The sequence below is a fragment of the Hippoglossus stenolepis genome, chromosome 18 (genome assembly GCF_022539355.2).
Source record: "Hippoglossus stenolepis isolate QCI-W04-F060 chromosome 18, HSTE1.2, whole genome shotgun sequence".
In the NCBI taxonomy this organism is placed as follows: Eukaryota; Metazoa; Chordata; class Actinopteri; order Pleuronectiformes; family Pleuronectidae; genus Hippoglossus; species Hippoglossus stenolepis.
Genome location: NC_061500.1, coordinates 18,024,609 through 18,040,172, shown reverse-complemented (window position 1 = coordinate 18,040,172; position 15,564 = coordinate 18,024,609). Strand labels below are relative to the sequence as shown.

The 15,564-nt window shown below is 41.2% G+C and overlaps 1 protein-coding gene across 2 annotated transcripts in view; it reads right to left on the bottom strand.

Annotated features, from left to right (window-relative positions):
* zswim6 (zinc finger, SWIM-type containing 6) overlaps nt 1-15,564 on the bottom strand; it is a 44,028-nt gene that overhangs the window by 16,374 nt on the left and 12,090 nt on the right. For both annotated transcript variants that reach the window (XM_035184725.2, XM_035184726.2), the window contains exons 2-4: nt 3,777-4,133; nt 1,713-1,861; nt 1,451-1,601 (exon numbers count right to left, since the gene is read on the bottom strand). In XM_035184725.2, coding sequence (XP_035040616.1) covers nt 1,451-1,601; nt 1,713-1,861; nt 3,777-4,133 — 657 coding nt within the window. The remainder of the gene's footprint in view (nt 1-1,450; nt 1,602-1,712; nt 1,862-3,776; nt 4,134-15,564) is intronic.

The following is a 15,564-nucleotide window of genomic DNA, read 5'->3' as shown; positions in this document are numbered from 1 at the left end:
TTGTTTGTACAATTTACAGGACATTCCTCCCAACATTTGCACTTGTGCCGTGTCTGTAACTTTTGGTTCAGCATTTCTTACGTGTTAAACAAGCAAATAACAAAAAAAAGGAGCAAATACATTTGATAGAAACAGAAATCAACCATTTGTCATTATTCTCGAAACTGCTCCAGAGCAGTTGAGATTACATCGACTGAACAGATGCTGCTGAAAACTTTTCACAAACATCTGTATTTTCACTAAATCTCAACTCAACTTTCTGTTCACCAGATGTAGAGTTGGACAACGCAGCGCTAATCTACAACTAATGATTGTTTTTAAAATATTGATTAATTTGCTGGTATTTTCTCCATTAGTCGATCTAATTGTTGCTGCGACTACCTGCACTGCCGGCGGAGCACACGAGGACACTGGGTACAGACGGGAGGATAAAAGGCACAATGTTGCGGGACAAATAAAGGATGACAGATGACAAAATGAAACGGGAGAAGAAAAGAAAAAAGGAGGTGAAGTGAATGAGGGGGGGAAAAGGAGAAACACGGAGGAGAGGTGGGGAGGAAGCGAATGGGGGAAGGAGAATGAGAAACGGGGGGAGGGGACAGGAGAAGAGAGGCTATATCCTCCGTCTCTTTGTTAAGGCTGCACCAAGGACAACGACGAGGAGGGAATAACAGAAGAGACACGAGAGTGACGAAATGCAAAGCAACTATCTGGGGGTGTTTACTGGGAAAATAAAAATAAAAAACACAGAGAGGGGAAAGGGGAGGACGGAATTTCAATCTCCAGCCTAATTTATGAAGTGGAAGATTTATCGAGCATCGTTATATTCTGAATATAAATGTGAATTGGCAGCCTGCAGACGAGCGTACAACCTGGTTACTAGTACATTTTTATATTAAAATCATTTACATTTACAATACACTAATAAAGATTTATACTGTGGGTTTTTGGCTTGAAATGTTTGGAAAAATGTTTGGAATTTTTAGTCGTGGCAGTTTTTAGCAGCCGGAGATTGAATCTTTCCTTTTCTACACGTGATATGGCTGATACCTGATTTAAGTACAAAGCAGACATGCACAGAATGTTAATAGTTTGTCAAACAGCATTTTCTACAGAAAACAACCTTGATCTTGAACCTCACCCGGATTATATTTGTGATCCATTTTTGCCAAGTGCAAAGATATTTCTACATCTCGTCATCCTACATTGCAGTTGTTTGAAGAAATATTGATTGTTCTGCAATTTAAAATCATATTTCAGGGGAAATTTGAATATTTCCGGTTTTAAAAAAAAGGGAAAATATCAGTATATACTTTCTATACTATCACTCTCTCTAAAGCTACAGCAAACTATGTTGTATTTCTATTGTGTGTGTGTGTGTGTGTGTGTGTGTGTGTGTGTGTGTGTGTGTGTGTGTGTGTGTGTGTGTGTGTGTGTTTTCACACCATACCTAGTTCATCCCACAGCTGCCTGTACTTGTCAGTCATGGTGGTCCCCTGTTGCCTCCACAGCACCAGTCTGGGGTCGCCCATGAACTGCTCTGTGATCAGCGTTAACATGCGGGCGCCATTGGAGTCCCTCATCTTCAGCATCTCTCTCACCTACACAGAAGGGGGGGAGACATTGTGGGTAAAGGTCGCCTGCCACAGAGGTGTATGCGATGCTTGCTGGGCTGAGGACCGAGCCCAGTTATCCGCTCTGGGGATCGTTACCTTGCTGAACAGTAAGTTGAGCTGCTTTCCCGAGCCATGGTACCCGCCCTGGGAGAGAAAGAGCTTCACCTGCTCCTGAACCTGCTCCTCGTCCAGATGCCAGCAGTTCTCATCGTCCACACTGGCCCCTGCCGTCGGATCTGGAGCTCCTGCACCAAGAAATCAGTCAGCAAATTATTGCGGAAGCAAAACAACATCACAATCAAATGACCCTGATTTTCATCGATTAGTTTCCTACAGTCAGTGACGGGAGAAGGGCTCAGACAAGGAGGCAGAGTTGTTGATTATCATCAAAACCACAGAGTTAAGAATAAGATTGATAATTATTATACAGCTTACTTCTTTAGTATAAAGTGAGCATGTTTGCTTTTAGTCTGATGATTTACACCCAATTATGAATATGTGATTCACATAAAAATGTTTATGTAAAATTTCTTATGTGTTAATACAAATTCATATTTAATCAATTATAAAGTAAAAGTCCCATATTTACAGTTTTACTTTATTGACCAGAAGTACTCGTGCAGAAATCCCCCCCATGTCAATGTTTCTGTGGCGATCAACACGTTTAACCAATAATTATCATTCATTCAACATAAACACATCATAAATATATATATTCTGTGTTATTAATAGTCTCCAAATTTACTAAACTTATGTAATAAATGCAGTGGAGGGGAAATATAAAGTAGCAGATGAAATACTCAAGTACAAGTAACTAAAAAAGTGTCTTGTTGGGGAAGTGTGGACATGACTATGTCTGCATCAGTATATGATGTAGTTCACTGTTTGCACTAATGCTTTGATGCAGTGCTGGTTAAGCCAAACACTCAACACCATAAACTCTGACAACAATGACTGGCCTCCATTAGTGAAGAATACATCCTGTACATTTCATGAATCTAATATGTGTCACTGTGGAGGATTAAATCCATGAGACAAAACAGCTTCTGGTATTTTCCACAGTCAACATGAAAGCAATGGAGATAAAACCACCAAACTGCAACCTAAGGCAGGATACACAGAAACCAGGAGGCTGCAAAGCTAAACATCTTCAGACAGACTTTACAGTTGCATCTATGTAATTAAGCAACTGCATATTATCAGATTAAATCATTTACGTCACCGACAGAAACATGTGCACATGTAAATAAACATGAAAGAGGAATATTACAGGGACTGAAAAACAAAGTGCTTCATAAAAAACATGAGGTGCTACTTCATCCTAAAAATAAAAGGAAAATCCAGCTAAGCCGCAAATATTCTGCTGAAAGATTTCCCAAAAATAATACTTTTTACTACATACATGATACTGAGCATCTATGAAGTAGCCAAAAGTAATTAATGGCCCCATATGACACAACAGATGATACCACAGTACACGAACACACAGCAAAGTGTACTATAACATGTACCTACATAACCACAGACTGGAACTACAAGTATCCTTGGCTATATTAAAACTACCACAAAAAATACCCACCATGTTCTGTAAAGCTCAAACTAGCCCAACATGATGACTCAGCAAATACTTCGATTATCAGTTGATTCTTTCATATGTGTCATGTTGTATTTTAAGCAAAAATAAACAATCCCTTGTCCCAGGATCTCAAATATTTCTCCCTAAAAGTTACCATAGAATGTTAAGTTTAATTTTGTACTGCATGGGTATGGAAAATTACAATGTGCAATTCTACAAAGAAACCAAATGATTCATCAACATATTGAGTATAATGATATTGAGTATGTGCATCATACTTTTGCAGTACAGTGGTGCTATTCCTGTAAACCTTAAAAAGGCAGCAGTTCAAAGACGTAACAACAAGTGTGTGTAATGCATTCAAGTCAAACTTGACTTAATTTGAGTGTGAGTGTGTGTGTGTGTGTGTGTGTGTGTGTGTGTGTGTGTGTGTGTGTTCGGAGGAAATCTAACACAGGTACCTGCATTTGCTGCTGAGAGTTTTTGTGCCTGTGGTGCTGTTGCACATTAAAGCGCTAGCACAGCCTGTTATTTCATTGAAATCACAAAACAAAAACAGCCATTAATACAGACCCTCCACTCACCGTGAACCTGGTTGATCTCTGAGTTCTGCGACAGTATTTCATCTGCCAGCTTCTGTGCCGTCGGCAGCACCTCCGTGTGATGCACTGTGATCAGGTACTGAACAAACTTCTGCAGCTGATCTCTGTTCATTTGGAAAAGCGTCTCTGAGATGGGCAGGCGCAGTTTGACCTGCTCTGGCTTTCGTACTCGATACAGCGAGAGTGCCACGACGTGGGCGCAGTAGAAGATGTCCTTGTTGCCGCAGCTGCATGTTACTGCTGTGATTTTGCAGCGGTCGAAGCTGACGCTCACGTTGCAGACCAGCTCGGGCTCCGAGGCCGTGGCAGGTTCCCTTACTGTGCCGCTGAGGTGAAACCCTGCACAGAAACAGAGAAAATAATCAGCGTTAATCTTTTAATATACACTGTTCAATGCATGGTACAACTTGGCCTTGAAGCAATACTTAGTTTGGGACTGCACCAGATTCAATCTTCTCAGAACTTTGAGAAATTGGACAAGTTTTGAAAACTCCAACTCTTCAGTTTCTTTCTGTGCAAAGTATTTTAGGATTTCCATGTATCACAGCAACAGCTGTCAACACAGACTTGGTTCAGACTTGTGGCCTTATGTTCCCTTGTTTATGCCAAAATAATAAACACAAAAAAACACAAAAAAGAATCCTAACATTTCTACCATGTTTGTGCCTCTAGAACTTGGGTGCAGTATCTCTTACATTCACTCTGACTCTGTGCTTGAAAAATTCAAAGAATTGCCTTTCAATACAGACCAGGGTAATGACTGTAATCAAAAGGGTTGAAGAACGGTTAACTTTCTATTGAAGGTGTCGAGAAACTGGTTATTTCTCTTCAGTCAGTGACTACCTACATGCTGTTGCAGTATTCAAATTAAAAAGTTACACATAATGAAATCTACATTGGTCACTCTGACAAAAGCAACCGTCGTCTTTGCATCTGATTCGGCTGATTTTGTGCAAATTTCTACTCTTCAAGAGATATGAACCCAGATGATCAGTACCAGTGTGGTTCAACCTGACATTCATCCAGTCAGGAGAGAGCTGGCAGGGAGAAAACTGTAAAAGCGAGACAGAAGCCAGGAGAGGGCAGGGACCCAAATATTCTCATTTCCTGTTCATTTCCCTTCCACAACACCTCCGGTGCTTACCTTCCCCTGAACACCTCCTCCCGCTCCCAGGACTGACGGGATCATTTCACCGCATTATACAGAGAACATACTGCCCTCTCACAAGTTAAAAACCTGTAGGTCTGTGTGTGTGTGTGTGTGTGTGTGTGTGTGTGTGTGTGTGTGTGTGTGTGTGTCGGAGAAACAGATTTGAATGTGGGTGTGTCTTGAACTTGTGTTTCTCGAAGCGTCTGTGTTTGGGGTTTCTGACATGAAAATAAACCCACGGGCAAGTGTACCCTCATTTTCTGTTTTAACTAATAACCCATCACAAATAAATGGAATTGAAAACAGTGGTGGAAGAGGGACTCTGATGAGAAAAATGTACTGAAAGTATTAAAAACTATTCAATACCACTATATATTCTACTATAAAACATGAATCTGTTAAGTATCAGCAGCTGAAAGAGATGTAGTGGAACATATGTATACAGTAGAAGGAAGTAGAAATACTAAGAATGTATAAGTACATCAGATTGGTATTTAGTGTAGTACTTGAGTGAATATGCTGTTAAAGTAAAATCAGTCATAGTTTATCATCTGTTTACGTACATCTAACAGGGCAAGTGTCTGTGCCGTTTCAGTTTCAAGCCCATAGTTCCAACAAATCCAAGTTACTGATTCAAAGAGAATCACTCCATCAGTAATCACCTCACAGAACTCCAAAGGTTTAACAAAAGCAGGTTGACATAGAGTCCACAACTCACTGTTTGTCTCACAAGTCAACACACAGTTTGTCCTTTTAGTTTTGAATCCCAGGAGCAGGATGTACAGTGTTGATTTGCCTCATGTTTTTCTGATTTCAGCAGGATGTTGATTATGTTGCTGATGCGTTATACAGAGGGGCCGATCTGTTCCATCTGTCCTCATTGAACCAAATAAGAGAAACGCCTGTCAGTATATTGCAAGTGAACAGTAACCGGACCTGTAGCCTCAAACTCAGCTTCTCTTGAACACAAACTAATTATTATAAACCATGAAGGAGATTTACTGCAGGACCGTTGAGTTAGTCAGTTTTAGCTCGGTGTTCCTAATAAACTGACCACTGACTGAACAGTTTATCGTGTGAGGAAAGTCTGACGATGTAGAAAAACAAAAACATGTGCACAAAACACAAGCAGAAGCACTCATCGCGGAACATTATCTGGGAGATTTGATTTCCACATTGCTCGGATGTTCTCACAAATGTGACACACACCACAGAGCTGATGCATATCACCCTTGGTGGGTGGAAGAAGGTTGTAAACAGAGTAGGGTTTTTTTATTTTCTGCAAATGTGGTGGGGCTCAGTGACACCACCGAACTGAGCAAATACAAAAAGAGACGGAACAACAACTACACCAAATCTGCGAGAGGAACATGTTACAAACAGAGAAAACGTGTGAGTTCAGCAGACACGGCACAGTAACACATTGAAACGCACTCCACTCAACCACCAGTCCACATCCTGTCTTTTTAAATACACAAACACACACACATACACACGTGCACACACACACACACACACACACACACACACAGAAATGCATGGCACTCTCTGTTACACAGCCCTGCCCCAGTCATGCCTGGCCCACAGCTGAACTACTGACGTAACAGAAAGAGAGAGGGTGACTCCAGGAGGAGGAGGAGGCTGGAAAAATCGGTATGCCCTCAGCTGAGTGTGAGTGCGTGTGCACATGCAGGAGTGTATGCTTGGCGGCGGGCCAAAGCCCTGAGCTCAGCATTCTGTAATGCACTTCCTCTCTGTGTGTCTGCGCTTCACAGCTTGCATAATACAGCTCTCTGTGCACTGCATAGCAACCAAACTTAACTCCTTCCCTCCCAACGCAGCATCATCTCAGGCAGGAGACGTAACTGAGGGCAAAGTAACAGTTTACTCATGTGAGATATTTTGTTAAACTACCTTTACTCCACTCAATTTAGAGAGAATACTGCATCTTTTTTTCATTTATTTGGAAGTTTAAAAAACTGCTTACTTTGCAAATTTTGACAATCTATAGAAAATATAAATAGCAAATTAATTCTGATGTGTTATTAGAGTTTGAGCTGTCCAACTGTTATTTTATTTATTTATTATTGTATCTAAAATAAAAGTGGTGGAGAGAGTACTTAAAATATTTACTTCAATAAAAGTACCAATGCACAAACACTCCGGAACAAATAAATCACTGCATTCAACAGGATGTTAGGTTGAAAACAAAAGTATTACCAGCACAATGTAGTATTTTTTTTTATAAATGGTAAAAATTACTGTCTTGTTTTGACTGCAGTCAAGAACACAAAGATAGTCAGTTTATTATCATATGTGACAAAGAAAAGCATGAAATACTCACTTTAAGAAGATTTCATTATGGATGTTAGTTGCTCAGTACTTTCCTTTTGAACAAATTATCAATAAATCCACTGAGGATTAGTCTATAGGTATATATTATGTCCTGGCAACCTGCTATCGGTTACAAAAACATTTTTATAGCTAAAATGACTGCCTGCTGCAGGAAAGAGAAAATATTCAGGACTTTGTGAAGTGAGTTTAAGACCTTCAACACCTACGTTGGCCTTTTTGGTTTTGTTGAGGAAAGTACATTAAAGTCTTTTCCAGACTTTACGAGACGTGCAGATGGCCTGATTAACCACTCTGGAAACACTGGAAAACAAGGTTTAACACTTCACTCAAGTTAAGCCCGAGGTAGGTGACATAAGCCGGCTCCATAGGATTCAGAGAGGAGGATGAGGGGGTGGGGTTTTTTTTGTGGCTGAAGACAAAGCCGGGACGTTAGCCTGTGAAAGAGCAGTGGCTCAGCTCCCTACAGAGATCAGCCTGAGGAGACCTTCATGCCAGAGGCTGTGTGCAACATTGCTCACTGAATTCTGTGGCTGCAGGGCGTCATTCTCAGCTATGTGGCCATAGCCTTCTTTAACAGGACTAGCACACACAAAAGGCAGACAGACCCCCATCCTCCTCCTCCACTCTACATTACACACAGGCATACACCAGTCAGCCATTCAGCCAGCTCGGCCTCCAAAGCAGGCCACTCAGGCGGAAGTGAGAGCCTCTCAACCAAGGTGTGTGTGTGTGTGTGTGTGTGTGTGTGTGTGCTTGCTTTTGATGACAATGGGGAACCTAATCTCTCACCCGTGGAGATGCAGGGGCACCTCTGGGGCTGTAGGAAGGTGAAGTAAACAACCAATCAATAGTCACTGTGCACTGATTACCATCTGTCCTTAATGACTGGTTTCAGATGAGCCTCCCAGTGCATTTAAATACAACTTTATGGAGTATTTAGTGCTACTCATTCATGTGATTCTGGCAACAAAAGAGACAAAACGGACTTGACCGAAACATATTTCTGGCCATTGATTGAATCGTCTATCACTATTTGAACTGATACCCATTATGTAAAACAGGGTTTCTGTGGTGTTCGCCAATCTGTCTGAATCATGTTCAAACATGGCGGCAGATTCTGCGTGGTAAACCTACCACTGTTATCACTGTACAAACTAAGGGGGCTACAGGGCTTAGCGACGGGTCAGATGGGTTTGAGAGGCAGCGCTCATGTGGTAATGTGTCAAGGGGGAGGGGGGGGATGTCCTGTGAGCTGGAGGATGCACCTCCATGCATGCACAGAATGAGGTCAATGAGGATTTGAGTTAACTGGGTCAATCTGTGTCCCTTAAGCTCCTTACAGTATGACCATGCTAATCGAGGAACTCTATTTATTCTGCAAACTTTTTATCAAAGAAGAATACTTATTGTGTTTTTATCTTTCAGGGTGTTCCCTCTTGCCCATTTCTTTTTTAATGTCTTGCAACTGGTTTTATTTTAAAATTTTAAAATGCAGATTTCAATTCACTTCAGAACTGCAGCTTCTTTCATTTTACAGACATTTCACTGCTTCTTCTTCCAACCCACTGTCCTGCTTTTGAAACCAAACTCTAGAAATAACAAACTGCACTGAAATACTACAAGGAGGAAGGAGTCCTCTCTGACCAAGGGAACAGAAATTCCTCAGCTCTGTCAGAAAAACAAGGGGCCGCCTTTACAACGCATGAGAAATTGGGAACGGCCTCGTCACTCAGACAAGAAAACAACTTCTTCAGCACTGGCGAAGCCGCTGTTTTACAGCGTCTTTTAATTGCTGCCATTCAGGCTCCAGTGCAGGCCTGTCTGGCCTGTAGTCAGCACCGGGACGAAACAGGTCCCTGCACTTCTATGAGAATGACTCAATCTGCCAGTGAGAGGAGGGAGAGAGATAGAGAGAGAGAAAGACTGGGCTTTTAAGAGCGAGCACTCCAGTAGAAACCTCTCAGTGGTTTGTATCAGAGCAGACAGCGGCAGCAGCACATGAATCGATTACAAAAACAACTATCAAAGCACTCAGAGATCCTGCACTCGCTGCTGCTTGCAACTTATATAATGTGAGCACTATGAAGGCAGGTGTCACATGAGGCAGTTAGGTTTTACATTGCTGAGTTAGTGTTAGCAGGAAATTCTAATTCAATGATTAAAAATGTGTTTTGGTTATTTGTTTTATTGGTTGGTCTGTGAAATGCTCTAAAGAAAGTTTTCAAACATCTTGTTTTGTTGGACCAACAGTCCAAAACCCAAAGATATTCAGTTTATCACCATGTATGACAAAGAAAAGCATCATAGCGTCATGTCTGAGAATTTGAGAGGCTGACACTACACATTCAGATTGTTTACAACTGAACGGAACAAAACCAAACATTGAAAACCAAAATGACATTTAATAGAAAAAGAGAAAAGCAGCACACAATCCAACTAAATAAGAAGGAACTGGCAAATGTTTTGGATTTGTTTTTGCCCTCGAGGAAAATTGAGTGCCAATTTGATTATCAAAATGACTGCCAATTAGTTTTGTATTGATATAATAATTACTGCATGCCTATGTTAATGTGATATGCAACAATATCATCGTTTAATTAATTTAATATGGACTGTTTTATGCTGGTAGAGATGAAGAGACAAGCACTTTAAACTGACAGCGTCTACAAAGTGCCAGAGAAGATGTTTATAAAAAGCTTTAGAATGGGACATTTGTGAGGTCTGATGTTAACATAAGCCCAAAAGCATGAGGGTTTATGTATCAATTATTAGAATTAATGAATGCATACAAGACTGAAACAACAGAGGAATGTAAAAATACTAGAATCTGACTATGTCTTCTACTGCCAACCAAAGTAATAGCAGGGAAAAAACAGCAGCATAGCTACACAATGTGGTTAACACCCTACGCATAATAAAACAAAGTTTTTTCACAACACGAAGGCAACAGTCAATTTGATGCCAAACTATTACAAAGTCACAGTGACCTGATGTTGCTGTTCTGTATTTCCTCCGTCCTGAAAGGCAAATTCGCTTCTTTAGAGGGTGCGGATTCATCACTTAAAAAAAAATTGTCTCTGTTTTGAAGTGCTGTCAATTCAATAAGTTTACATTTTGGACAGAAGGTTGATAAATACCCCAGTAGAAAATATCAAATTGGGCTCAGGGATTTTCCAGCCATTTTACAGGCAAATTAAAGTATTAATTAATCAAGACAATAATCAACAGTTTAATAAATTGTGAAAATAATTTAGAATAGAGTTTGAAGCACTTGCTTATTTCGCTTTGCATAAGTGTGACACATCTTTGGTTGTAGCCCCAGGTTTCCTGTGGAGGTGGGTCCCAGCCTCTAGCACCGCACTTAACTGTAATAAACTGTAAAATGACATGACGATGAGGCATCAGCATAAACAAGTATTTTTACTTGTAATGCTCCGAGACCATTTTGCTGATAATCCTTCAATTTTAAATGTAGGTATTTTACATTGTTGTACTTTTCCTTAGGTAAAGATTCAGAGCTGTTCCTCCATCACAGAATTACAGGGTAATCATCTATGCACAGCGTACGGTGCATGTCGATAAAGGACAAAATTTGATTTCAAATTGAGCTCCAGAGTTTAGAATAAATGAGGAAACTAACGACAAGACCTTACACGCGGCTCCCTGATCAAACCGCCTCGGCCGTGGAGGAACATAGACAGAGGAACACGTGCAATCTCGCAAAGTTTTTACGTCATTGTGCCTTTGCTGAGACTAATAACGGCCAACGGAGGTTTGCCAACAAGCTTCTAAAGGGACCGAGGAGGATCTTCCCCTCCTCATCTTCCCTCCCATTTAAGAGCATTTGTTTGAGTGCTGTCTGTTGCCGACGTGCTCAGTGAAAGTCATTTGTTTAGCCTCTGAGGACCATCAGCAGGCCAGCCAGTGCCTCTCCTCTCCAAATGCATTTATTCCCACTCCTGAGATACACCACAGAGAGTCTCCACAGACATCCTGACTGAGCTCCACCGCTGCAGCTAATGAGCCCAGGATCCCATAAAGACAAATAAAAATCAAATAAAAGCTTTTAAGTGTTTGCTTACATATTTGCTCTGCTGTAGGTTATTAAACCTTTTTCAAGATGCGAGCTGTGTTGGTGAATATTCAGCATCTTCATTAAAAGGAATAGTTTGAGGTTTTCCCACAGAGCAGGGATGGGAACGACACCGCTCACATGGGTGTACATTAAATATGAAACTGTAGAGGTAGTCAGCTTAGTTTACGATAACGACTGGAAACAGAGGAAAACAGCTATTCGAGGATTGACAAAACAATCCACCAATCAGCACCTTTAAAGCTCACTATTCAACAAATGATATCTATTTCATTTTCATCAATACTTCAGCCAAAATGTAATAATTATTTATTGTAGATAGATGAGCACATTGATGTTTAATTGTAAATCCACATTTGGAATTACAGGGGAATATGGCAAATCAGTTATTATTATGAAGCTACAACCACTAGCCAGATAGCTTAGAATAAAGACGTCGATCTCTATATAAAGCTAAATCCCTTGACTAGTACCCCTAAATATCAAAGGTTATCACATTACATCTCATTTGTTTAATCCATAGAAAGGTTAAAGTGTAAAAGCAACAGATTAAGTTAAGATCAGTCCTCTAAATTATTTACATCCTATCTTTGATCACATCAGCTGAAATAGTGACCAAAATAACCAGAAAGGAAAAGGCTAAAGATAAAAAAAACTGCATGTGGGAACAGGCAGCACATCGGTGAAGCCGGCCAACAAAAGGCCGATGGGAGAAGTTCACTGTGGGAACAAATGCGTTGGGAAGCGTCTGGTCCGTGAGTGAATGAAGTTGGAACTGGGAGCAACCTGAATGTTCCTTCATCTCCTGTGGGAGTGTGGTGGTGCGGCCCCAGCTGTTTTCTGCATTTTATTTCCCTTTAATGTCGCCATTTCCCTCCACTGGACCCCTTTCTCCTGAGATTACAGCCTGAACTCTTCCACAGTCTCACTGCGGCAATTTAATACATGTAGTCCTAAACTCACATTAACAGCGACAGTTAACGCCGTTTCATCTGCTACTCCGATGGAAGATTCTTTATTTATATGCAGATGACTATCAGTGCCACCATGTGTACTATCCTGATTAACCAGGATAGTGCCACCATGTGCACTATCCTGATTAACCAGTTATAAGTTTGGTTAAAATAAGGAAATTGCCCGTCACAATCTCCTAAAGCCCAAGTAGATGAATTCAGATCTCTTGTTTTTTTTTCCTGTCTAAAACACAAACGTTTCAGCAAAAATAGCAACTGACTTCCCAGCAGTAACAATATATAAGACCAAACAGATCGTAGTGGGTTAGCCTCTGCCAGTAAGCGTATTTTCATATCATTATTCACACATTATATTTGCATACACTTAAATACAAGAGTCACGTCAGAGATGACAAAGAGAGACTCATGAGGATATAGATCCTAAACGTTCTGGCTAATTAGCTTCTTTCCAGAACGGACAAATATCATTTTCATTCACCACTTGTGTGAGGGAGGAGGATTAATATCTGTACATCTGAGTCCGACCATGATTGTAACTCGTGTCGCGTGTGTTTGAGCCACTCAGTCATGGCTAGGACGCTCAGAAACTGCGAGGCGGCGTGATGAACCACATCACAGCTGAACAGGAAGGCACCTCCAGCTGGTCGATGAGAGGCAGAGAGGAAAAGAGCTGGTTGGTTTGGACCGCGACAGACAGATAACGTGGGGCGACAGAAACTAAAGTAACCTTGTGTCCTGACAACGAAAGTTCAGAACGATTAAGGAGTAGTATTGTTTATTTTTCAGTCCAGTCAGACCTGCTGTCTAGGCAGAGCCATTTCTTGCCCAGAAATGTTGAGCAAGCCGTTTTGTCTGTTTAGCCTAAATAGAAAGTAGGCGGAGGGTGTGTAGATCTGGTTTGATGCACAGCCACAATAAGGTGCGACCTGCATCCTGTTTGGACAGTGAGGGGCCCCTCCTCCTCTGTGACGCTGTAGGAAAATATGCTTTCCTCTCATAGGCACAGCATTATGATGAAACGCTGACAGTTAAACGGCTACTCTCAGTCACACCGAGACAAAGACAAGCCCTGGGTATGTTGATAGATTCTTTGTTGAACACACAGACACACAAAAACGTACACCCACACACACACACCCCCCCCCCACACACACTCAGATTGATTGGACTGTTGAATGCAGATTTTTCAGTTATGGGGCTGAAGCAAGTTGAGCAAATGTGCAGCGGATTCACAGGAATCATAACGCGGCCATGACGAGAGCCACTCAGATCAGTTGATTAGTTGGCAACCACTTAATTGATCATTTAGGTAATGTTCGATGAAGTCAGCTTCTCAAATTAGATCATTTGTAGCTTTTTTGCACTTCCACTAAGACACGTTTCCCCTCTAAACTTCACAGATGGTTTATATAACATTTTGAAGTCCAAGGTGAATAATTGATCCAATATTTCACCATAAAGCAAAGATGAGAGAAAAGCCTTGAAGTTTTCCTCCCCCATTAATCATCGCACATCATGTGAGATTTATTGAGGGGCCCCGACTCTTAGGGTGGGAAAAATGCTGGTAACTTGGAAACTATAAATCAATTACTCGTTGCATCTTTTGTACTTAACGTGTGTAGAAGCAGAGGACAAGACACTGCAGTTTAACAAATAGCAGTTGTACAGTTTGGAGGGACTTACTGAAAACCCAGCAGCAGTTAGCCTCTCCTCAGTCACTGCACACAGCTCTCAACAAAGCCCCACGTGTAGACAGAGACACCTATAGGGCCTGTCCCGCACCTGAACCACACCACACTGCCCACTACACAAAGACACCCAGCTAATATTAGCCCTTCTCGAAATGCACTGTAAGACAATGAACACACCAACTATTAAACTGTCAAAGTAACAGACAGCCTTTTCAGACATGAACTCCGGCTGATGTTTGCACAATTGAGCCTGGACCTTCTTTGGAGGTTGCCTTTCGCACACGCACAACGCAGCAGGAGATTCTCAGCTTAGAGCCATTTACAAGAGAAGGTGAAGGAGGCAGGACGTAACGTATAAATTCGTTTTTTGTTTACATCACAACAATACCGGCATCAGCCCGTCTCACCTCATCAGTGTCTTTCACATGTATTGCATCTGTATTTTTACATCTGTCGCGTGTTAAAAAAGGTATAAACATGCTCACTAGCTCGTGGTGAATCCTCCGGAGAATCTCCTGGGGGTTTTTTCACATGGGCTAACTCTGACATTATCTGGAGGTTTTACTAAATGTCCGGCAGATGAAACTCCAGAGAATGTCCGCAGCAACTGACTCTGACTATCACATCACCTGAAGGTCTGTGCATATCTAGAGCAGCTTGACTGGTGAAAAATAGCAAACATTGACGATTGTTATTTCCCAAATCCTAAAGAGGATTTTTTTTATATTTTCGTCTGACTAGCAGTCCAGGACGAAAACATTTATTTGATTATCCGGAATTCATTACATGTCTGAAAGCAGCTCAAGAGCCCCATACTTTAGAAATTGTAGTCCCTTACATGACTCCATAATGAAAAAAGTAATCAAATTACTGTTACATGTTTCTCAATGCCCATCACTCCCTGGAAACAACTACAAAATTGTATGCAAAGCACTTCGGGTAAAACTAGCTCCACATCGAGCAGCTAAACTGCCTCTATCACACTAATGCATCAGTATTTAGAATATAATAATATATTCTGCAGAACTAAAACCTTTATTTTGAAAGCAGGCCTTAAAATCTCCTCTGTTCTCAGCGTTTTCTACTCCCCTCCTTTTTAAAATTCACCAACATGCACACATCTGATCATCCTCAATGCACTCGCCTCCCCTCCCTGCTTTAAAATGCATTAAAGCCAAGTCTTTACAGTTCTCAGTTACATCCCGTACCGATACTGTTCAACAGATGAAAACAATGACTCAACATGCAGGCGCATGCCAGGCATGTGCTGAAACATCCCGGATGAGTTTGCCGGGCTTGTGAGAGCTTGTGTCAAATCTGAGGTGTGCGTGTGTGTGTGTGTGCTTTGTAGAGCAACTGGTTCTTTGAAAAAACTCATAGTTGAGCAGAATAATACAGGGTTGTTATTATCTTCATCATCAAATCATCTCCTGATTATTTTCTTTATTGAACAGAGACACCGCCAATATTACTAATAAAGAAAATGTCACTTTACTCGTCATGGAAA